The 26,217-nt window shown below is 25.9% G+C and overlaps 2 protein-coding genes across 4 annotated transcripts; both read left to right on the top strand.

The window, feature by feature from the left end:
- Positions 1-16: 16 nt before the first annotated feature.
- LOC132923210 (proclotting enzyme-like) lies at positions 17-20,614 on the top strand. Of its 2 annotated transcripts, none has more exons than XM_060987065.1 (9): positions 17-196; positions 10,093-10,158; positions 14,881-15,248; positions 15,718-15,998; positions 17,839-18,035; positions 19,099-19,291; positions 19,413-19,690; positions 19,760-19,899; positions 19,959-20,614. In XM_060987065.1, the coding sequence occupies exons 1-9, from the start codon at positions 169-171 to the stop codon at positions 20,112-20,114; spliced, it is 1,707 nt and encodes a 568-aa protein (XP_060843048.1). In that variant the 5' UTR covers positions 17-168; the 3' UTR covers positions 20,115-20,614. The 2 variants fall into 2 exon arrangements, with proteins under 2 accessions (XP_060843048.1, XP_060843047.1); XM_060987064.1 differs by having other exon boundaries at positions 18-196; positions 14,881-15,252; positions 15,710-15,998.
- Positions 20,615-21,169: 555 nt separating this feature from the next.
- On the top strand, positions 21,170-26,217 carry LOC132923212 (aldo-keto reductase family 1 member B1-like). Of its 2 annotated transcripts, none has more exons than XM_060987070.1 (6): positions 21,170-21,370; positions 24,381-24,548; positions 24,618-24,734; positions 24,814-25,005; positions 25,091-25,446; positions 25,538-26,217. In XM_060987070.1, the coding sequence occupies exons 1-6, from the start codon at positions 21,296-21,298 to the stop codon at positions 25,578-25,580; spliced, it is 951 nt and encodes a 316-aa protein (XP_060843053.1). In that variant the 5' UTR covers positions 21,170-21,295; the 3' UTR covers positions 25,581-26,217. The 2 variants fall into 2 exon arrangements, with proteins under 2 accessions (XP_060843053.1, XP_060843052.1); XM_060987069.1 differs by having other exon boundaries at positions 24,814-25,017.

The raw sequence follows: 26,217 nt of genomic DNA, 5'->3' as shown, positions 1-26,217 counted from the left end.
GCGGCGACGGCGGTTAGAAGAGATCCCGCGCGACGACGCGACGCAGTGCCGCAGTATCCGCGGGCCCCGAAATACTTACGGTCCGCTCTGGTTCGCGTCTGTTATGTGCGTTAATCGTCCGCACCGCCACCGCCAGCACTACTCTGCCAGGGACGACACGCTTGGAACATGTGGTCGAGATGCGTCCTGATATTAGGTTAGTGTCGGATCACGTGAAATAATCTCTAATATTAGTTGTACAATAATATTTTATTATTATGCTAATATTGTATCGTTTGTCCGTTCGGGGAGTCGTACATAACGGGGTGGTAAAACGTTGTGATATTATATAGTTTCGAGGAGTTAAAACGGATTAAGGATAACTGGACGGTCACGAGTGTGCGTTGAAGAAAAAAAAATCTATTATACGGTAATAGTAGGTACTCGAAATCGTGACCAAAAAAAAATATCTTTTAATGATAATTACTACTATATTGTGTATATATAGGTAACTACTTCACCACATTATACTTTTGCACTATAGGCACATAATTTTACTACAATAATCCATTGTTTATTTAATCGCAATTTACTTAATATAAATTAATTTTTTTCTTACGTACCTATTAGGTATATCAGTAAAAAAAAAAATAATAATAATACCCGAGACAACATTAATACCGAATTTTTGAAAAATCGTTTAATAATTAAAAAATAAAATTTTATTAAATTATCAAATTAGTGAACACATTAAAATAGTATAATATTCTGGTCTATTATAAATCAGACACTGAAAATCCAAGAATTTTGCTGTTATGCTCATTTATCGCTTTATGTGTGACATTATAGGTAAAGTACGTAAAAACTAATGGTGTAAAGTTAGGAAACACAACAATAACCATTTCTTGCGAATTAATATACGGTTTTCTTGTCATCTGGAAAAGCACGAGTTCACTGCGTGAACCACATATTAATTTTAAAAAAGGTTTTTTTAAGACTTCATAGATCACAAAGCCATTAGATAAATAACTTATAACTTTTAAATTCAACTCAGATTAATACATAGAGATAAATAAATAAATAACGTTGTTTTGTTTTATTTCTTTTCAAATTTGGTTTGATAAAAATAGATTTACGTGACAGAGAGCCTTTGTGTTGTAACTCCACTGACTGCAGCTAGTGCAGATATACTTTTTCCTTTAAACTTAAACGCTATTTCAACACTGCATTCAAGTTTCAGGTTTACGTGATTCGTCGAAAATATGATTCATTATAGTAAATTAATAACTCAATAAATTATTTTAATTTTAATAATTATATAAAATGGATTTTAGTGTATTTTTATAATTTTTCTGACTAAAATTTCTCATTTTTGCTTAAAAGGTTCAGAATCACTTAAAATATATTGAATTATATAAAACAAATATATTAAAAAACCATAAGTGTTCATAAATATAGGTACCTATATTTTAATATCAAATACATCACAGTATAGTAAAATGATTATTCGGTGTATTAGTGTAGGTATAACTAAACGTTTTATTTATATTCCTTTATAATACTTTTGAATTAAAAATGTTTTAATAATAATATACAATAATAATTTAACTGGCGTATTCATTTTTTTTAAATGTTTTTTTTTCAAATTTCAATTATCACATAGCTTGTGTTATTATTTCATAATTTATCCATACTGGCCATACAGCTCAAAAAATTAGATTTCGACTATCAAAATTGGTAATTCCGTAAGAAGTTTATTGTATATTATATACAGTATACAATAATAAAATACATTATAATATTAATCGTATAAACTACAAATTGGTTTAATTCATAATTTACTTGCAATTTTAAAACTTACTTTTTTTAAATTCTGATACTTACTTATTGTTTAATATTAACGCATCTTGGCATGTAGGTATTATAAATTATAATAATAAACTTTCATCTGAATCCAGTTTGTACTTTGTACTAGCTCATAATCCATAAGATAGTTAAAACATTATAGCTTATATTTTGTCAGAATTATATGTAAATTTATGTTTACGTTTTTTCAATAACTCAGATAAGCAAGTGGTACATTCAAACGTATGAATCTTTTTGAAGCATCACGAATTGAGTTCATTAATTCAAATGTTAATCATTTATTCAAAATGTTTTAAACCGTGTTGATAATAAATTATATATTTATATAGGTAGATACCTGTTATTAGTATAATAATATTCAATTGAATAAGCCCAATCATTATTTCTTGTTCATCAAAATATTATTATTCTCGGTATTTTTTGCTCTCTAAATCTAAAATATCGGACACGAATTTTCTTATTTTTTTGTATTAAATGATTTAATGACTTAGCAAAAATACAGGAAAACATCTAATGTAAAATAAATATGATTTTTTATTATTTTTGAGTAAATTCAGTATTTAAATAATTAATTATACCTGCTTAATTGATAAAATTATATTATTGAAATTATAAGTAGGCTTGACATAGGTATTTAATATCAACTAAACTCTATTATACAAGGTAGTCTGGATAACCGAATATAATTGTATAACGAAAACACAATTCGTTTCGTAGAGGACCAATAAAGATTACAGATTATTCTGGTATATTTGGTGCATTTCTCTAGATGTATTATCTGACAAGTGACAACATAACAAAGTCCAGTACTAATTTCGCCCATTATGGTTTTACATCCTCGGCAGAACGTTATGATTTGGTCCATTAAATTGTCTTCCGGTCATGTCGTGGACTTCCCGTTAAAGGAGCACGCAAAAATAAAAAAATAAATTATAATAAAAAATATGGCCCGTTATGTAAAACTGTACTCATACTGGAAGGTAAGTCGTCTTCAAGTAATTCATTCAGTGAATTCATTCGAGGGAGACGAGAAGCGATATGTTTATTTTTTTGGTAGTTTCCAACCAAAAACAATGGTCAATCATGTCCAGCGTAATAACGTATCAAATATTCTCACTGGGGTAATGATTCGTTTAACAGAAATATATTGGCACATTGTTTCAAGTGATATATTGTTTTTCTTACTCTTGAAGACACTAGGTCATTTTTGAACAGTTATATTTTTTTGTTTTTTTTTTCCCAAATTAATCACAACATAACATGTTGATCGTCTTTAAGCAGAATTTTAATACAAAAAAGTATAGATTATAACAGACAGTTAAAATTGTTAAAAAGCATAATTAATTTATGTTATTATTTATTACAATAATATGTTAGTATTGAATAATGAACTAATTCAAGAAAAGTACAAGATCATAACACAAACATTTAGTTAGTGTTGAACAGGTAATATAATATGTTTAGACAACCTATTTTGAAAATAACCTAAAACCGTATCTTACATATTAAAATCGATGTATTGAATTATTATTTTATGAGCATTCTTTAAAGTTTAAATAAAAAAAATATTTTTAGAATTACAATATAAAAATAATGATATTTTAAAAGATGGCAAAATAAATTAGTACAAAACATAAAACAAATTAGAAGTAACTATAACTTTTAAAAAAAAAAAAAAAAATACTAAAAAATAAAATTACATCCTTACTCTACCGAAACTAAATATACTATGCATATTATATAGTATTTATTTTAATTATTAGAGCTAAATATAGAATATAATCAAATTATTATTCTCATAACCGGACAATAATTTTAAAATTAAAAATATTTATAACACTTGTTTTAAATGTATTTAGTGTACTTAAACTAAAAGTAATGTGCCTATTTATTTATAATTTAATATTTATGTTTTTTTATTTAACCATTTAGATTTGAATTTACGCCCATAAATATCTAAATTTATAAAATTAATTTTTATATCATTAATTGTATAGTCGTATGAACATTTTACGTACAAATTATACTCGCCTAAATATGTCTGCATTGTCTGCATAATACGTATAATAACGATTTATATAAATGTTAATGTAAATTTTAATTATAGTATTAGGTACATTTTTAAGAAACCAATTATTTTATTATCATTATAATAATATTAATTAACACAAAATATGTTATAACTTAGATACATTAAAAATATATGCAACCTAATTCTGACTAAATGACATATTTGACTAGTGAAAAGGGAAAAACGAAAAATATCTGTTATTTACATATCTAGCGAAGTTTATATATTAATAATATAAGGAATTTCCAGTAAATCAGTTAGTCCCCTTAGAACAGTCGATACTCTTTGAGATACACTAGTTAACTAAATGTCTGGAACACCCGGAAATATTTAACGACCGACAGTCGCACGTATTCAAATACTTAAACAATAATAATTGACCCACTTGTCGCGGTTTTTTTACTCCTTTTATGTTTTTTAATGGTTGCCCTTTTGTTTCGGGCTGAAGCGAAAGCCAGACGAGACAATAAATCTGAATTTATGACATCAAGCCCGTGTGCTCTGGTTGCCTGTCGTCCAAACAGAGGCCATATAATAACTTGGAGAATGCACGAACTACACGCGACCAATTAACAGGGATCTAAAATAAAAATCTCAAGTTTTTAATTATTATGATTACAAGAAGAACAACAATGAATATCACTATGGAATTGATAATAACTAGCATACTCAATACTCATATGCCAAATCAACTTGACCCGATTCCTCAAAGTTGTGTCATGGGTGATACCATCATGTTTTATAATTGTATATGGTTTTTTTTCCGAACTATTACACAATAGTGTAACACCAACGAAATGAGTCAGTAAGAGGAGCTACTTAGAAATAACGACAAGTCCTTCATTTTAATAATTTCAAGGAAAAATCTTGTATTCAATGTTTATTGTTTATATTTGTATATATTTGAATTAAAATTTGGGCATTGTTTCAATTCTAAAAATATTGATTGGTAATAGGTTACATTACATTTATAATGTTCATTGTTCATCAATCGAAACGCGGTAATTACAACACAATATATAAATATATAATCGTCACTAATAAATAATAATTAATTACGAAAGTTCTTATATTGATATGAAAAACTAAATAAATTCTTTTAATTACCAGGTATTAATAATGTAAAATGATATAAGTGTTCTTATACTAAACTTTGCTAAAAAAAAATCAATAATATTGATTTTAGAAAACGAAAACATGCATGTTGGTTTGAATAACCTGTTAGTATCTTGTACCTTAACTATTAATAAATCTCATATTTCATAAACAACTGGAGTTTCTTGTTCTTTATCTTCTAATGTTAGAATTTAAATAAAGTACTTATGATAAACAAACCCAGTATTGCCCATACTCAGTTTCGGGTTTTTTGGTTAATCAATATCTTTTTAGTTTTTACATTAACGATTAAGAAATGTATACTAGGTAGGTATTACTTTAATATTAATTAGAATTTATTAAGTAATATTTTTATTAAAAGCACAAAATTAAATTGAATATAAATTATGTGAATTCAATTAAGTAACATCATGAAATCAATAAAAAAACCACCTACAAGTACAGTACATTTAAAAATTGTATAGAATAAATAATTTTTCAACGTCTTAAAAAATAATATACTTGTATAGCTGTATGGGTACTGTAATAGCTGTAAAAAATGCTACTGTGCTAGACTTCCAATTATTCATAGTTGAACCAAGGAAACATTAATTTATAATAAGATGATAGATATTATTTTTTTTAAATATTAGTTAAAGGAAATAATTCAAATATACCGTTGTTCTATACCATGTGACAAGTAACTGTAGTTATTCAAAAATTGTTAACTTACATTTTTTCTATGAAAATTATTTTATTTTTTTATGAAATAATAATCTACTTATTTTATAAAATAAATATCTATTTTGATTACCTGTCTTATGAAGGTTTTTAGTTTTTTACTAACATATCTATTTTTTTTTTTTTTTTTTTGAACATTAAAAACAAAGTCACACCATTACATCAGAAAATTGCTCTAATAATTTAACCTTAAATTGTATTTATTCTTTAAATTTAAATAAATAAATGTTTTTTATATAATATATATTATAATCTCTATTCCTACCGTGATTTTATTTTTAATATGAATGTTGCAGTGTACTTAAAAACTGTAATCAACGTGGTAAATATTTTAAGCTCAACTAGTTAATTTCAATAAATCATTAATCGGATAAAAATTAATTTTATCATGATCCAAGTTTCTGTGCATCGCATAGGTAACTTTAACGATATATATATATATATATTATAATGTAACAATAACCTACATATTTATACCAAACGTTCTATCAAGTGGATTGTCAAGGATTCGAAGTGTCATTATATGATTAGGTACAGCTATTATTTAGACCTTCCTAAGATTTTTACGATGTCCAAAATATCAACATACAAGAAACAACGACGTAAAAACATTAGATGTTCGTTTAAAAAATTACTAAACCATGACTATATATATATTTTTTCATCGTGTGCTTGAAACAAAAAAAAATGTTCGAGGTTTTCCGGTCCGTCTTTTTTTCATTTAACAACACCCATGTAATCATCGACTTAGTTTGTGTCAACGGTGGTCTCCTATAATATACACCGGAGAAAGCGATATGTAAAAAAAAAAAATACACGCAAACGATAATGTATTAAAATATATTCGTATCTACATACCTACTATTATACATATCTATAATATCGTTGTACGCAGAAAAATATTCTCTACACTAATTTTTTTTTATTTCGACCTCATAGGCCGAATCTTACGGAAACGCGACCACTGCACCGCTGTACGGTCGTAATAATATTATACATATATTATATTTAATTCTATGTGTCCGAGTACACCTATACATTCGTTTTCGATCCGAAATACGACGACGACGCCGCCGTGAGCGGTTTTATAGAAACCAACGGTCGCGTCGTCCGTGCTTGGTCCGGCCGTCGGGTCCGCGCTGCGGCGAATGCGCGCGCGTGCTCGCGGAACGCCCGGCGCCGACGGTGCGCGCGATAAAGACCGCTGTTACGGCGACGACGTCACCCGAGGGATATTTTCACTGGTCCGCGGAAGGAAACGTCCGAGAAGAAGAAACACAACAAGAAACGTGTTATTATTGTTTATAACCTCCAATTAATAATTTGTTCACCGCGATTATTCACGTCCGCACGCCGTATACATTGCGTATATGTGTATCTTGGTCACGACCTTCGAGCATCCGTGAACGGCCTTGTTGGGCCAATATTCGAGCGAGAGAAAAAATATAGGCACACACGACGTATACTAGTTTTCTTTTTCGTGTCTACTACAAAACCGATATAAGCGTGCACGCGCATACTGCTCACACTCACAAACGTACTAACGTAAAATGTGTACATATAATATAATATTATATACATATATATATATATATGTACCTACATGTAAATATTTTAAGACGGCGAGAAAGAGAGAGAGAGAATACAATTGATGAGTATAGCGTTACATTGCTGCAAAAACGCCATTTCGTGGGCGGATGTATCTCCCGGATATTGTTTACTTCGACTTTCAGACAATCTCGTTTTCACCAGCCGTTTCAACAATAATATCACTTTCGGTCAAAATGTATTTTAAACCATCGAATAGTTTTTTTTTCAGAACTAAATGTTATAAGTGTCAAGTAAATTATCTAATAATAAGCTTTTGTGATACAAGTATCAATATATTTAATCGTATTTTAAATTAAACACGTAACTTTGATTTGTGAAAACGCCATTATTCGTCCATAATCATGATATTATAACATATTGACCATATTATTATTAACTAGGTACAATAACATATTATAGTTTATTATTATTAACCTATACTTTTATTTTGGTCAATTTAAACAATCACTTAATGTTTAAACTTATTGTTTAAAAAAAAAAAAAAAATAGGAGGTGCGTGAGACATAACATTGAAGTAAAAATAATCCTACTACAAATCAATTATCTGCTTTTTAAACTTTTATCATTATTTGTTGCATTTTATTATCGTTTTTTTTAAATTAGTTTAATTGTTTGATAGTCTGTGTAATTTGTTTTATATTTCATAATTTATAATCTAATGATAATAACTGAACCAAATATATTCATACATCGTACATACTTAAAGATATTATAATGATATCACACACTATAGGTAACTTTATTATAGTGGGTAGTTATTACCTCATAGTAATACATTTTTTAATTCGACAGATGCTAATATTATTATAAAAATCCTGTTTTGAGTATTTTATTTTAGCTATAAAAACCTTTACAGATTATTATTACCTAATGAATGAATTTCCCAAATGAAGGTATTATTACATCAGTTGAATATAATTATTTAAATTTGAAATCAAGTTTTAATAAAAAATATATCAATGAGTCAATAGTAAATTCTCCATTTATGGTTTATACTCATGCAGGGTTAATGCGTCATGCCTACACAATGAATAATATATTATAATGGCTTATAGGTGGGGTTATAATATTTATTCTTTGACATACATATGAACACATAATGTATTGTTTTAAAACAACAAAACTACTGGTATTAAAAAAATAACTAATATAATTTATAATATAATTTCAATAAATTGCTTTTTATTTTATTCTTTATCGCCATATTTATTATATTCCTGTAGCAAAATAAAAATACACGAATATAATATATTTGATTTTTACATGTCATTCATTATCTATTATTATAATATTTTCAACATTCATACCGGATTTTTGGATTATTTTCTCTACTCCATCATAAATTAAATATTACATACACATAGTATTTAGTTTCGTAACCAATATTTCACGTTATTTTTAAAACTTAGTTACAAGTTAAAATAAGTTACTTACAAACATTTTATTTGACCCAAGTCAGATTTTATAATCAATGCCCACTTGAATTAAATATGCATATATAGTTACAGGGGTTATATAGTTTAAATTTAAAATGCATCAAGCTATATCATAGTTTAAGTTCCTATTATATAATAATATTAACGAGTATTTCAATATATAATCTATTAAGATTTGAAAATTCACCACAATTAGTTTTGTAAGGTAATCACGTACGACGTACCTATCTATTATGTACGTTTTATTGAGTAGTAGTTGATAAATAATTCTTATAAGTGCTATGTAAGCCAAATACTTAATACAAACCAAATATTATATAATACGAATTTTACACAATGTGATTCATCAAATATACTTATCCCAATTTCATTCTTTAGTGATGTCTTTATTTAAATTTTGATTTTTTTACTAGATGCCTATATACTTAAAAATAATATTTTTAATAGATACCTTTATTTTATATACTACTAAATACTTGTGTCGGTATAAATTTAGTTTTAGTTTATTTTTTTTCAAATATGAATTCCCACATTTTGCTGTAAATCGTTTGACAGATTATTTTATTTACATTTTACAAAAATATACATACAAAAATACATATTTAAATGAGCAATTTCTGACTTATTAATCTATATTAACATCGTATAGTTGTCATAAATATAATAAATACTTAACTAATATCACAAGGTGCATTTTAAGTATAAAGTTGTAAGGACATCCATTTAAATTTAAATAAATCGACTAACATAGTATAGAGTATTCAGTATATAAAACATAACATTCAGAGATATTTATTAAATAATAATATTTCTCACAACCTGAACTCATCAACAAAATTGTGACTTAAATAATATTTCAAGTCGTTGACCATCAGTTAATGAATATAATCGGAAAAAAGTTTTAGGTAATACCTATTTAACTTTTTACATGTATAACCAATCGAAATAAAACTGTAAATAATTATTACTGTGTAACTGTCCACCCAAATAAATTCATTTATAAAAACGAATTGTACTTTAATCGTAACTAAATATTTATTTTATTTTTATTATTAACTCGTACATATTGTATATTATACATTTTTAGTTTTTAAAATTATATTATGAATTATGACTATTAATTATTATTTATTTGAATTGATAAAATAATTGAAAATAACTACCTATATTAATAAATATTATAAAGATTAATAAGTTTAAATAAATAATAAAAGTATGTAAAAGATGTATTATATTAAAGTTAAAATATAAATATATATATAATAGCAAATTACATTTTTTTCTATTTTACAGGGATATGTTACTTAACCGTAAAAGCTGTTGTTGCAGTTCGTCATTTTGAAGACGGTTATTCACAAGGTAATTCCGATGATTCATATACTAATACGTGCATGTTATAAATATATATATATATATAATCCATTTAATAGGTAGGTAGTAGGTACCTATATAATAATAAGTATGAACTATGCAATATATATCCATCTAGGTCATTATCACCCTGACGGTAATTCATAAAAATAATAGTTGCATAACATATTGACCTCTAGCACTTTCTCCAACCAAAAATGTTTTGGTAAAAAAAACCTATGAGGTAGGTACAATTTTTTTCTCCACACCTATCACGATTGTCTCGTGCGCGTTTTTTTTCTAAGAAGTCACAAATAGTTGCATAACCGGTGTGTGTGTGACATTATGTAACGTAAGTATAAACGTATTGGACGAGAGAAAAGTAAAAAATAACATGTGTGAGAGGAAAAACAATTATGTTTATTTTGGCGTACATGTAATATTACATTACACTGATATACGGAACTGCATTTCCGATTTTTATGTTGTCGCACTTTCTCTGATGTTCTATAGGAATTAATTTTTGTGCACCTATGAACGTTTTATATTTTTATATAACATGGTACCTATCTACTTTGAATATAAACATTTTATTAAATATTATTTATGTTTAACTTTGTTGTATTAAAAATAAGTCTAAGCAAAAGACAAATAAACCCGGGGCTGATGTAGGTATTATTATTATTATTGTTATTATTATACTTGTTAGTTGTTTATGTATTACATTTTTACAAAACAAAAGACCTTGCGCTGCTTAAAACATCTGACGGTAAGGCACCCGGATATCGTGCATAAAATGGAAAGTAAATGAGTGTAGGCGGCGTAATATATTTTCTTTAAAACACGCCGATTTACATATTATACGCAGTCTGTTTTGTCGGGTCGGTGAAATATAATATTAATTTTGTAAATATGTTCAGAAAGGTTACAAGTCCACTGTTTGCCACACGCTCGGCAAGTTCAATTGGTTGTACATAATTTTCACTTTGAACAACCTACGAATAACATTTTTAAACCAAGTTTATTTTTATTGATACAATATATACGTAGGTTTAGTATCTAACCATTTTTAACCTACACGTTCATTTGTTTTTTATTCTTTTAAATTATTATATAGTCACTGTACTAGAAAGTAACATAATTTTCAGCTTAAATTCATAGTTTCCCATAACAATAAAAACAATAAAATTATAATTTATAAATTAACTAAATATTATATAAAAAAAATAGGTACTTAATTAGTTTATATTTCTAATTATTATTATACAACATTATTTTCCTTACGACAAAAAATATTTAATATAATTAATTAAATTAAGTAATAAGTTATCGATACACATCTAGATCTTAATTATTATACTCTTAAAAATGTTATGATAATAGTAGGTACAGTAGGTACACATAAAATACATTTGTACATTTTTAATACTATTACAAAATATACAATAAAAAATATTTATAAATGACAATTAAGTTTCATTTCACTTATGACATTCAGTCATTAAATGCTATTTGTATAAAAAACTTTTTTTCATGGATACTATTTTACAATGAATCATATAAATTACAACAATAATCTACCCTTTTAAAATTATTTCTAATTATAAATTGTTTAAAATCTAATCAATTAATCTTAAAAGTAAAACGCATTTCATAGGATTAAACACACTCCTCGAAAACAATTAAGATTTTTTTTTTTATACAACAAGAAAATTACAAAATACTCGTACCTACATATGCAGAGTCAAACTGTGTCATGATTAATGGTAACTTGTAACATTCTATTTATGAGCGTAAACAGTAGCAATGAATGATCACCAGATAAAATGCATTTAAATAAATGATTGATTAACAGATGAATAAATGATATTGACTTTAAATTATTTGAATATTTTTATAAAATAAAAATAAACACTTTGAATATGAAGAAAACATTAATTTTTAAAAGTAATAAATAAATTTATTCTCCTAAATATAATGGGCAATTTAATATTACCTAAAGTTAACTTTTTAACTTATGTATATATTTATTTTAATATATTTATAGTAATTTGTGGGAATATAATATAACTGGCTACTAATTAGTGTGGGTTGTTGTTGTTTTTTAGAAAGAAAATGTACACCACGCCTCAGATGCAACCAAACGAGTGAAAGTTTTTCAGGTGTAAATATCGTTTATTTCTGAGCAATATTATTCCAGTCATACGCATAAAATCAAAATTTACTATTTCTAAAAATAAACTATATAAGTAGTTGCAAGTCATTATTTCACTATAACTATTACAAATTAAAAATTAAAAATCATTTAGACCATTTAGTACTTCTTATTATTACCATTATGTTTCAATTTTATTAACTAAAAAACTTTTAATAAATTTAACTGTGGTAAACAATAATATTTAGTTTTATACATTTGTATTATAATATAATTAAATATGTAAAATTATTAGTTAATGAGCACGTGTGTCATACTATAATATTATAATAACTAATCATTTTATATTTTTAAACTATATTGATTGATTCTAAAACAATCGTCTCTTAAATACTTCTTAAATAGTAATTAATGTATAAATGTATAATATAAATTAAAAATGTTAACTACTTCACTGTTTATACATAAACTGAACTATACAGATGAGTGTTAATAATACGAAAGTAATATTTTATCATTGACATATTATACTTCAATTAAAATTTAAAATTGTATACCCTATCTATTACAATATAAAAGTGACCATTAAAGTGAAATCAGAATTGAAACTGATAAGGAAATACCTATAGGCTATATTATACGCATTTAAAAATCCTTTACATATCTTAGTTTCTTGTATGTAATAAATATAGATTTAAACTATGATAAGGCACACAGAAAACTTTTGTGTAAAATCGTTTTCTTATTTCACCCACTGATTAAACAAACACATATTTCTTATCGACTATCGCAATTATTATCACATGAAAGTTACAGTGCTATTATATACTATAATACAATTTTATAGAGGGCGTCTAGCTATGTTTAGATAGGTAATACAAATAAATTGTATGTTTTCATGGAACCGTCCAAATAACTGATTAGTGATTAGTTAGTTATCCTAGTGTTGCTAATTTACTTCCAATATCAAAGTAGGCCGACATTATCTTATCGACGATTGAATTCACTCTCACACTATAGATTTCCATCTAATTTTTCCCATTCTTTGACGGTTTTGCGGTTGCAACACTATAGGGCGTCTGAAATTGTCTAATGATACCTATGTAAGTGTGTGGGGAGCACAAAAACAGATAACTTTCTATATGTGTCAAATATAATACTTAGTTATTTGAATTTTTTTTTATTTATGATTATTATTATTATCTATTTTTATTCTTGTTGTACCTCACCTAAACTGATCGCAAATTTATAACCATCGGCATAGCGCCTACGTATATTCATATAATTAGCAGTACACTAAATCTGAACGAAAAAAGTAACTCTCACTAAAAGTTAAAACATTATATTATCTTACGTTACATAAACAACATATATTTACATTTAATCGTTATTATTATGTCAATACGTGTAATTTATAAATGTTTAATGAAGCACCTACTGAAACTATTTATAATAAGTACTTTAATAAAATATAACTTGTACGATTAATTAAAATTTTGTTAGCAGGCTGTAAACGCTTTCAGATGAACAATAAATAACTTACTATAGGTAGGGTCAAACATTTGTAAAACAAATAATAATTTATAATTTATACTGAGTATTAAAAAATTGTTTAATCAATTAAAATTTTTATATGATTTTTTAGATTTTGTTATTAATTTATTTAGTAGTTTTAACTTTTTGATATCTATTAAAAACGGCCATTGACTTTTTATTAAAATAAATTGATCAACCTTAATAGCTAGGTTCTTGGGTAGTTTTTAGCTAGCTATAATTCCTAATATATAATAACTGACCCGGTGATCGCCATTTGTTACTTTAGTAATATGTAAATTGTGGAGTTAAAAGGTCTTAGAAATAACCCGTGATTAATTACCTATATGGCAGGTTTAACATATACAACTCGTGCATAAATATGAGTACATAACACTACTTTTACTTAAATAATTGAGTACAATTAAAAATATAAAATGTTACTTCCCATTAAACTTTTAGTTTCTAATAAATAGAATAAATTATACTTGTTACAAATTTGACTGATTATACCCAGACAAATGTTTTCATCTTTTAACCTAATAAACTTACTATTTTATTGATTATATTTATATTATAAAACTTTATTTCGTAAGCCATACTCCTATGTATGTATATAATATAACATCATAAGTTATATGCCTATTATAGTATTGTAGACTGTATTATAGTAATGAGTACTGGGTACCAACTACCAATGCAAGGAGAAAGTGATAAGTGTTGAGTCATTTATATGAATTATTATCATAATAATAATTATTGCCCGTTCAAATAATAATATATTTAATAAAACAATCATGGTAATTACTAATTAATAATCACGGTCCCTAATTATATTAGGGTAGTTAGTTTAATTACCAATTACAAAAAATATGTATATCTATGTTTATTATCTTAAAAATATATAATCATTACATTTAAATGCAACATTTGTTTTAGCTCCCTCTACAAACCACTAGAACATTCTTCTACTAATTTTTAATATTATATTAAAACATAAAGTATACATTTTTAATTTTAATAATTTATGTATTTTATGACAGCTTACGACTTTACTGGTAGACATCAGTATCATATAAATCGACCACCTAGACAAACTGTCCGAGAATCTTTTCACTTTCCTTCAAGTGATAACCAGGATCAAATAGGATATAGCGATGTTACATACCCAGAAGGTAGAAGCGCTAAATCAGGTAGACGTGCCAAATTACCATCCGAGTTCCAAGAAACTCTACCTGAGGAACAGACTGAATATCCACCTGTCGGTACGGAAGAAGCTCGGTATTTATCTCCACAAGCCATAGCCAAAATTTCAGAAACTCTTGGCGCTATCAACACTGTGGGGAGGTACCTAGTTAATTATACAAGGGGAACCACAGATGACAGACTCGACAGCCCACAGAGTTATCCAGTAAGTAAGTATATCTTTATAGAGAATAAAATAAGAATCTTGCATAATATATAGCATATATACATATACATATATACATATATGTATAAAGTATTTAACTTTTAACATTATTTAATTTACTTATAAAGTAATGAGCCTCTTATAAAATATTAAAGTATACGAATTCTAATAGATATTTTTCATTGTCGTAAATGTTTTCATACAGTGATAAGAATTAAAAAATAAAAATTATTTTAAATTATTTATAGTTTTTTAAAACGCAATATTGAATATTTAACATAATTTATTTCTAAGTTACATATTTGTGCTTTGCGCATACATAAATTAGAGGGCATTTGAAACTTTAACAATTTAAAGATAACATAAATAAATAACCAATAAACATCCATAAATAAATTGACTTCCGTATTAAACCGGATGGGTCAGCTGAATTTGGTCGACAAATACTGATGTATGAGAAGGTTTGCAGAAACAAGGTGACCTGCCATCTGCAATATTCACTATCAGCAAAAACGTACTTGGTCGAAATATGACTGATATGGTAGTAAAACCATTAGTGAGTCTGGGTTCAGGCAAGGTGGTGTCACAAGACAATAGACCGTGCTCTACACCGGATGGTTCTCAGGGAAACTGTGAGGACCTTAGCAACTGCCCACAGCTGTTGCTCAACTTAGGGCATCTTAGACAATCCATATGCTTTAAGAATCTGTTCGTGCCAGGCGTGTGTTGCCCAAAAAAAACATCAGAACCGTAAGTATATAACTATTTATAAGGAGTATACTAGTAACGTAAGTGAAAGACTAAAAAAAAAACCAAAATTTATATTTTTCGAAATACTTAATTAGGTATGCTCAAGGTAAATAAGATTTTAGTAGAATTTTAAATTCTCATGATATTTTATATATTATTGTATTATAAAAGAATACATAAGTATTGATGTAAAAAAATACCTTTGACACAAACATACAAATTACAAAATATTCACCCTGCTTAAAAATGTAAATAATTATTAAGTATGCTGGACTTAATATATTTCTTTGTTTTGATACCTGCATGCATATTAAATTATTTTATATTCATTAGTTTCTAATCAACATTTCTACTTCTTTCTTAATAACAGGAAAATAAATTATATTGATTAAGATACAATCAGCCTTTATGTACTATCTTCTCAAGTGATTTTCTAAACTAATTATGATTTACTTTATGTAAAACTTATATTATATTAAAATTGATAATTACACATGCCTATACACGTACTTTTTTTTGGAAATCGTCAATGGACATTTTTTGTTTTATCACAACATAAGAGTAGAAAGTAATCCAATTGGAAGGGAAAAACGATTTTTAATAATATATACATACACACACTATATTATTCTTCTTTAGACCATTATCTCGTCCGTTTGTCTTATTCATGCGTAAAACTTAATTGCCGATGACCTTGCCCACCACATTCACCGTGTCCTCACGCACGCGCGCGCTTTCTTGCGATTACGATACACAAGTGAACAGTCGCGTCTATGCACGACATGCCGAACATTACCGAAAGGATAAAGAAAGGACAAAAAAACAATACGCGGCTATTCGATTTGTAACCGCTATTGCGCTCTATTTAACGCGCTTACTAAAAATTTCATTTGTTTATTAACACGCCTGTCTATGCGTGTTTGACTATCTAATCAAACATTGATTTTCACTTTTCATTTTCACATCACAAAAATATATTATTCACATATAAAAGGGGCTAATTACAGTGAAAATGTACTAGAATAAATTAGGAAATTCTCATATGTAATGTATGTTGAAACCCTCTGTTGTGTAAGCACTTCCGCAGCTATTATCTATCAAGTTTGACATGATTTTCGTTTTCACTCTTAGTATTAGATAATGCCATTGTGTCAATGAACAACATTTTTCAATATTTAACAAATGACGGAAATTAGTACGTGGTCAAAAATTAATATATCCTAACGTAATTTGTTGATTATAATTCAAACAAAAATGTATTCAATTTAGAGAAATTTTTTGTGGTAATAGTGTTCCAAGTTTCAACATTTTATATATTACATGGATATTATAATAACCGAATTTTATGAAAGCATGCATTTGTGGTCAATTCAACAATTAATTGTATAGCTATTGTAAATTATGTAAAAAATAATATAAGAATATAAGTAAATTTAAATAATTTAAATAATAGTCATTCAATTTTTATTAAACTGTTTTCATTTTAAATATGATCATTTTTAAAACTGTCAAAACGGATTTTCATTCAATATACAAATAAAAATAAAAATGTTTATGTACATTTTATTAATATTATAGCTATATAGATATTAAAAATACACTATTATATTAAATAAAAACAGTGCTACTGAAATTCATGAAGCGAAATGAGGAATTAAGCACTTAGTTTCTATATATACTCTCAGTATCTATCAGTACCTTAAGATTTAATATGTGCTAAGTATTAAAAAATATTAAAACATATATTATTTCAACATAATAAATTAATTAAATTAGATAAATATGTTTATAAACAAAGTAAATAAATAATTTACACAACTATATTTTTATTTTCTTATAGAATTGTTCCTGAAAAACCTTCAAAACCAGAACACTACGTGACACAGACTGCGGTCACTAGACCGCCGACAAATACCCGGCCACCCCCGGCTACTCGACCACCGCCTGCTAATATTATCACATTGTCTACTAAATCACCAATACTAGTAGCGACTAAACCAACAATAAGCTCGGTGTCTTCTAATACTATTGATGAAGGTATATACAGTTGATAAACAATATATATATATAATAATTAATATAATAAATAATAATAAAATGCACTTAACAAATCAAAAAATTATACACATTTAAATTATAATATAATATAATAATAATAAAAAGATTTATAAGCATATAGGCTCATATCTTATGATTATATTTAATGATTTAATGAATTAAATATTATAATAATATATTATAATTCGTATATTATTAACTAATTAATGTAAAATCAATATTTATGTTATTAATAAATAATAAACCTATCTTAACCTAAATACTTACAATTGAGTATTTGAGTGATAGAATTAGACAATTAGTATTAGAATTAGAATGTACTTGGAAAAATTTCCCGTTAAAACTCGTATCAAAGTAGCAGTTAATATTTTTAATATATTTTATCACCCTGTCACGCTATAGTAAATATGTTTATTTAACGCATAGCTGTTATATTAAGTATTTAGGTACTGCTGTTCTTATTTATGACAATCGACTGAGTAGTAAACTTGTATTAACATTTTATTTCAATTATATGTAGTAGTAAATTTTTCTTATAAAATATACTTTTAACGAACTCTTGCATTTATATATATATATATAAAAACTCGCATTTAGTAGTAGTAGATATTTACAAAATACGTTGGTAATTAAAATAATGGCTCAATAACCTTAGTTATGAACTATAGAAATTATTCTACGGGAATTAAAATAAAGATTAAATCTAAACATGTCATTGTTTATATCCGTTGTGTTGACATCTTCAGAAGATTGAAGAAAACGACTTCTATATATATAATTTAATATTACTAATATGGCCTAACTTATTTGATACATGAATAAACATACAAATAAATAATTTTCATTTTTTAATTTGTTAGTATATTAATATTATAACTAATTATTTAATAAATAAAATTAATAAAATTGTATTCAACAATAATTTAAAATTATAATTGTGAACATCACATAAATGCTATTTAATAAGCTATAAAATTCAATCATTAATATTTCTTATGATTTTTAAATGAGTTACTTGTAAACATATTGAATTTAAAAACAGACTGTGGACGACCAGAAGTACCAAAATTCCGAGTAGTCGGAGGAGACGAAGCTTTACCAGGTCGATGGCCGTGGATGGCAGCTATATTCTTACATGGTCCCAGGAGAACTGAATTTTGGTGCGGAGGCTCATTAATTGGACCTAGACATATTCTCACAGCTGCGCATTGCACACGAGATAATAGACAAATGCCGTATGTTTTATTATGGATTACATTAAGCTTAAATTACTGTGCCAAGAAAACTTTAAATTAATAAAATAAAAAATCATTGAGAGATTAAAGTAATTTATTTTTAATGAATTTTACTTTTCAGTTTTAATGCCAGACAATTTACAGTTCGACTTGGTGACGTAGACCTACGAAGAGATGACGAACCTTCGTCTCCTGAAACATATTATGTTGTCGAAGTTCGTGGACATAATAAATTCTCTAGAGTTGGTTTTTATAATGATATTGCAATACTCGTATTAGATCGACCTGTCAAAAGGAGCAAGTACACGATACCTTTGTGTTTACCTCCTAAAAGTTCTAAGTCAGATACTTTTGTTGGTCAAAGTCCGACAGTTGTAGGATGGGGCACTACGTACTACGGTAAATTTATTCAAGTTGAAATAATTATATAATTAAAATAACACAATTTAATTTAAATGAATTAAACAGGTGGTAAAGAGAGTACTGTACAAAGACAAGTTGACCTTCCTGTATGGAATAATAACGATTGTGACAGAACTTATTTCCAACCAATCAATGAAGACTTTATCTGTGCAGGATTGAAAGAAGGGGGAAAAGATGCTTGTCAGGTAAACTTTAATCCAAAAATATTTTAAGTGAGTGTATTATAAAAACGATATTATTTTAGGGAGATTCTGGAGGTCCGTTAATGCTAAAAAAAGATGGTAGGTGGATACAAATTGGTATTGTATCATTTGGTAACAAATGTGGTGAACCTGGCTATCCGGGTGTGTATACAAGGGTCACCCGATACTTGGATTGGATTAATGATAATATTAATTGATCATATTTCAACAACTAAAGAAGCAATGTAAATTAATTAACGATAGCGTAAATGCCAAACTTTTGTACCTATATTTAATATTTATATATATAGATTTTAAATCAAGATATTACAAGATTCATAATATACCTAGCTAGTGTTTTTTTTTTTTTTTTATTGTAATTGTCGACATTCTCGTCGTTAATAAATTGAACAATTATTTTAAATGTAAATCGTTTTGTAAATAAAATATATGAATAGAATCTCTCATGATTTTATTTCTTAAATTCTCAAAGAAATATTTAATCTTAGCTATTTATTTATCAAATCATAACCAAGACTATTAGATATATAAGTAGTCTAAAATCTAAATAATGTTATGAGTTGTAAAAATATTATAAATAAACGATTGCATTTAAAATTTTTACAAAGTATCAGAAAATTGCTTACACTTGTATAATGTATAATTTTATAAAATTATCTTATTTGTATATTACTGAATTATATTCATTATTTATAAATTGAGTTTCGAAATGTATTTAATTTTTTAAATAAACATTAAATTACCTAACTGTTTAAAAAACTTTAATTTATCTATAAAAAATGTACATTATGTAATATTATACATAAAAAAAATGAATACAAATTTAAGAAAATCGCTGAATAAAATATTAAGTAATCCTTACTTAATATGTTATTTTTGTAAAAAGTAAGTACATTGACATTTAAAATAGTTTCAATATTATAATATTAAAGAAAAAATAATACGTTATTAGTTATTACTATAAAGTTCTACCATAACACATCAAAATGTTGAACGAATTTTTAAATTAGTTATATAATCATATAAGTTAAATACAACTCAATTTTTTCCTATTACATAATAGAAACGTTGGCAGTAAGCCAGTAAGTATAAATTTTATATTTCTTATAAAATAGAAAAGTTAAATTTAACCACGCAAATGTTATTAATGATTAATAAAACTTTAAACTGCTCCACCCCTATTGTAAAATAAATAATAATGGCAACAATAAAAATACCTGTAAACACTGTTCATTGTTCAGTTTATCGACAAACTAAATCGTAGCTTTTACATTTTACTGTTACTTATATTGCATCATTTCAACATTACATTTCTTAAAGTCATTGAAAACCTTATAGTTGCTTTCAAAAAACTAAAATAAAGTAGGTACTCATCAACATGGCATCAAATAATCAATTTGTAACATTTAATAATGGTGAAAAGTATCCAATTTTAGGATTTGGAACATGGAAGGTAATTATATTAAATTATATTTATAATTTTTCTTTAAAAACGTACATAACTAATAGTTTAAATTTATATTGTTGGTTATCAGTCAATTGTTTAATAGTAAACAATCAAACATTTGTATTAAGCAAATATAAAAATATAAAAAATAGAGAAAATATAAATTTCATAAAAATAAGTAATGTAAATTATTCCGTAAATATTGACTATAATCGTAATAATATAATTTAAACAATGCTAATAAACTAATAACCATTTTTGTCGAAGCTTTAATTAAAATAAATAAAATATTGTAAACAAAAATGGGAATCATTTTTATTTATTATAATAATAATTAATATAATTAAGAAACGTTTCATAAAGATATTTTATTAATTTTTAAATGTTAATAAGATGTAATGCATGTGAAACGTAGCAAAATTTAATTTCGTAGAAATCATAAAGTACTGGAAAAATCATTTTATAATTAAAATATTTATGTAAATATATGTAGTCTATATTTTACACAAACATAAATAAAAATATAATAATACTTTTGATGGCATCAACACTTTGTTAAAAGATTAATGTATTCCTATTTTAAGGCAAATATTTTAAGTACAAATCATCGCATCCTATCCCATTAAATCCAATACATCTATTACCTAATATACATTTTTATAAAATCAAAATTTGCATTTATAATCTTAATTTTAATGATTACCAGTTAGATAGTCTGAGAGTATAAAATGACCCTGTATGACATAACTACGTGATATCTTACAAACGTATAACATTACAAATTGTACGTTTTGAAAAATCTATTTAACTCTGTTATATTAAATATTAAAGTGAACTGCAGATCTATTATTACATTTATAAGTAAGAACTAAGAATATAATCTAAATAAGTGAATCTTATAAAAAATTGAATACTAGTTATTAGAAAAATAAAAACATTTCACTCAACTTTTAAAGAAAACCCGAAATCATTAGTTAAAATTAAAATTAAGAATTAAGAGTATTAATGAGTTATAAATAAAATTGAAAAAATCACTTTTGATAAAATTTTAAGGTGAACATTTTAAAAATTCGGAATTTATGGTTTAAAAAGGTTTTTTTTATGTATTATAACGAAAAGTAGTATAATATAGATATGGTCAGGTTAGGTTAGACTACGTTTAGTATAGAAAGTTAGTTTATTTTATTATACAAATAAGTACCAACCTATATTATATTATTATAATATGAACTTGATATAGGTTCATAGGCGGACATTTGATTGAATTTTTAGGGGGGCTATAACAATCCAATGTAAAGTGACCCCACACCCCTCTTTTATACACAAATATAACATATTACCTTCGATTTTTGGGGTCTATCGAAATACTTGGAGGGCTAAGCCCCCCTAAGTCCCCTCCCCCGATGTCCGCCTATTTATAGGTTTATTGAATATTGTTTAATTAGTAATATAAAATATAGATATAAATGTATAATTCGCCTATGCACAACTATTAGTGACACAACTCAAAATCATGCATTTTTCAGTAGAGCCGATTGAAAATTTGAAAAAACTTTGTTTTAATTTATTAGTCTTATTTTTAGAAAATAATGTATGGATTTTTAAGAAATTGTTTTAATGTTGTACATATAATTACAATTTTGTTTTGTTTCTCTTCTATTCATATTTTTTATATTTAAAAATATTTTTACTTATGTCACTTTTCATGAAATTATACATAACATGGCATTGCAAATAAAATGTAGCAACTAGAAAAACATCACATTTCGTCATTAACGCTTTGTGATATCGATAACAACAGGGTCATAACTCATAAGATGTCATTTTTCAACAAATTAATTAATAGTGGAAAAGTGACACTACTGCGAGTATTACGTTCTGGCGAAACTATAAATTATTTGACTTGCATCTTTATTCTGTATAGAAGTATTTATTCCATAGAGTTGATTTTTGATGCTAACTAGAAATACATCATTTTTGAGTTGTTTCACTATTCTAGTGCATAAGATTATATTGCATAATACATTTTATGATGAGATTTTAATTTTATAAATAAATTGATGTACCTATTTAAATATTTCTATAGTTTTATTTTCATAATTTTTGTAGTAATTAAATCTTTGTATATTATTTTGTGTAATTTATTTAACTATTTTATATAAGACGTACTATTTTTCATATGAATTATTTTGACTTCCATAATTAATGACATCGGTACCAATGTACGTAATAGGTATACGTTATATACGTTATACTTAGATAATAAATTCTATTGGCACCCCTTGCCATTGCATATTCAATCATTGCCTTTATCCGATATTCCGATTGTCTAGTTTTATGTGTTCCAACTATAAAGTATTTTTGATATAAAATATGAAGTGCATATTATGATAAATGAAAATCGACCATGATAATACTACGTATATAAATAAATATTATAACAATACCTACCTTAAAAAATTAGTTAGGTACTAATTGTTTACATATATCATGAAAAATGATTAATAATATTGTATTTAACTATGAATAATAACTTTACAAATTCTATTAGGTATAAATAATGGTTGATAATTACTTCATGTTGGCTTTATAAGACTATTGTTAAATAAATAATTGGAAAAAATAGGAAAAAACTTAGAATCATATCTTTAAGTCTTCGTATTGATTTTGTTGGTAAGATTATACAATAAATTTTACAATTTTTCGAAATTTTTAGTACTTACTTATTTATATATTTTTTTTTTTTTTGCTACCCCAGAAACTAATATAAACATCAATAATTCAAAGTTCCAAAATACATTATTTTGAATCAAGCATTATGAAACTTTTTAAGGGGACTCTACACCCATACTATGCGTTGTTTCCATTTTAAAACGCATAATATTATTAATATTACTAATTAGTAATTGTATGTTCTGAATAATCACATTAATAAATACTTCATAATTTATGCTATACTTACGTGTTAAAATATATGAAATGTGTATTATATGTATATTATAATTTTATAATGTAGTCAAAACCCGGTGAAGTTGAAGAAGCAGTGAAAATTGCGATTGATACAGGTTACAGACATTTTGATTGTGCAATGTTTTATGGAAATGAAAAAGAAATAGGAGATGCTATTAATCAGAAAATTGATGAAGGTGTAGTAGTTCGTGAAGATTTGTTCATTACTAGTAAAGTAATTACATTTTAATCTAAAGAAATATAGAAATATTTATCAAATTATAAATTATATTCTTGCGTTCAGTTATGGAATATTTTTCATCAACCTGATATTGTTGAAACAGTGTTAAAAAAAACTTTATCAGATTTACAAGTTGAATATTTGGATTTGTACTTGATTCACTGGCCTATGGCTTTCAAAGTATGTATCATTCAAAATTTCAAAAAGAACAACAATAATAATTATACTTATACGGAGTAAAAATAATGTAACATATTAGGAGGGCGGATTAAATGATGATTTTATTCCCAAAGACGATAATGGTGCCACAATTGAAGGTAATGGTTCATACATTGATACATGGAAAGCTATGGAAGAATTGGTAGAAAATGGTCTAACAAAATCAATAGGTGTATCTAATTTTAACAAAAATCAAATACAACAAATATTAGAAGTAGCTGCTATAAAACCGGTTAACAATCAAGTATAAACTCTTATGGGTATATCTAAAATTTTTAATGCTTATATCATTGATATTTTTTTGTTATTATTTATAGGTTGAATGCCATCCTTATTTAACCCAAAAAAAATTGAAAGAATTTTGTGACGAACATGATATAATATTAACTGCATATAGTCCACTAGGAAGTCCAGATAATCCATGGAAAAAACCTGAAGACCCAACTCTCTTAGAAGATCCAAAAATTATGGGCATCGCAGAAAAATATAATAAAACTTCAGCTCAGATATTAATAAAATATCAAATTCAAAGAGGAATTATGGTTATTCCAAAATCTGTAACTAAGATTCGTATTGAATCCAACTTTGAAGTATGGGACTTCGAACTTGAACAAGAGGATATTGATCAAATCGATACATTTGATTGCAATGGTCGCTTCGTACACATGAAAGGGTACCTACGTATATAATACTAACTAGTTCTTTAAGATATATTTTCAAATGTATTTACTATTATTAAAATAATTATACTTTTTTTTTTTTAGGAACATGCATTTTAAGGATTATCCATTCAATGATGATTATTAAATTAACTGTAACTCGGTATTTTATAAGATGCACATTAACACATTTTATCACTATAATAGGTATAACTATAATTAATAGTTTAATTTAAATACTTTCTAATATCTTACTTAACCTACTACAATAAAAAATATATATATGTTAGTATTGTAGGAATACATTTTTGGAATTTATTGTGTTTCTTTTTTTTTAATACTATCAGTATGCAAGGTAAAATAAGTAGGTACTTAGTTAGTATAATAAAAATATTTAAATTTTATTTTTATTTTATGAATATATTATATTTTTCAAAAAAATAGTAAAATTTCATACAGAAATCTGAATTTGTAATACAATAAAATGAGTGTATCTATGATGATTCGTATGCTCTTCACTATTAGAGTATTTTGTATGTGAGCATTTTAGTTTTTTCTTATACCTGCGAGATACAGACATGGACCGGAACTGGTTATAGTGTAAGGAGCAACTTGCCATACTTAATCTGGCATGATTACAATACACTCATTAGTATTTAGGTTAAGCCGTAGATTATCAGACGTAAAAAACTCTAATATAGTGATAATGATGACGATATTAATAATTAATATATTAATAGTGATTTTATTTATGATGTTTAAATAAATTATTTATTGACTGAAAA

The sequence above is a fragment of the Rhopalosiphum padi genome, chromosome 2, assembly GCF_020882245.1.
Source record: "Rhopalosiphum padi isolate XX-2018 chromosome 2, ASM2088224v1, whole genome shotgun sequence".
Lineage (NCBI taxonomy): Eukaryota > Metazoa > Arthropoda > Insecta > Hemiptera > Aphididae > Rhopalosiphum > Rhopalosiphum padi.
This window is presented reverse-complemented; position numbering and strand designations above follow the sequence as displayed.

Bases quoted from the DNA above. Each gene is read 5' to 3' on its own strand.
- LOC132923210 (XM_060987064.1), top strand. From the start codon at position 169: ATGTGGTCGAGATGCGTCCTGATATTAG. The intron at 19,691-19,759 runs GTAAATTTATTC...TGAATTAAACAG, and splicing joins ATGGGGCACTACGTACTACG to GTGGTAAAGAGAGTACTGTA. The intron at 19,900-19,958 runs GTAAACTTTAAT...ATATTATTTTAG, and splicing joins GGGGAAAAGATGCTTGTCAG to GGAGATTCTGGAGGTCCGTT.
- LOC132923212 (XM_060987069.1), top strand. From the start codon at position 21,296: ATGGCATCAAATAATCAATTTGTAACATTTAATAATGGTGAAAAGTAT. The intron at 21,371-24,380 runs GTAATTATATTA...TTTATAATGTAG, and splicing joins TAGGATTTGGAACATGGAAG to TCAAAACCCGGTGAAGTTGA. The intron at 24,549-24,617 runs GTAATTACATTT...TCTTGCGTTCAG, and splicing joins ATTTGTTCATTACTAGTAAA to TTATGGAATATTTTTCATCA.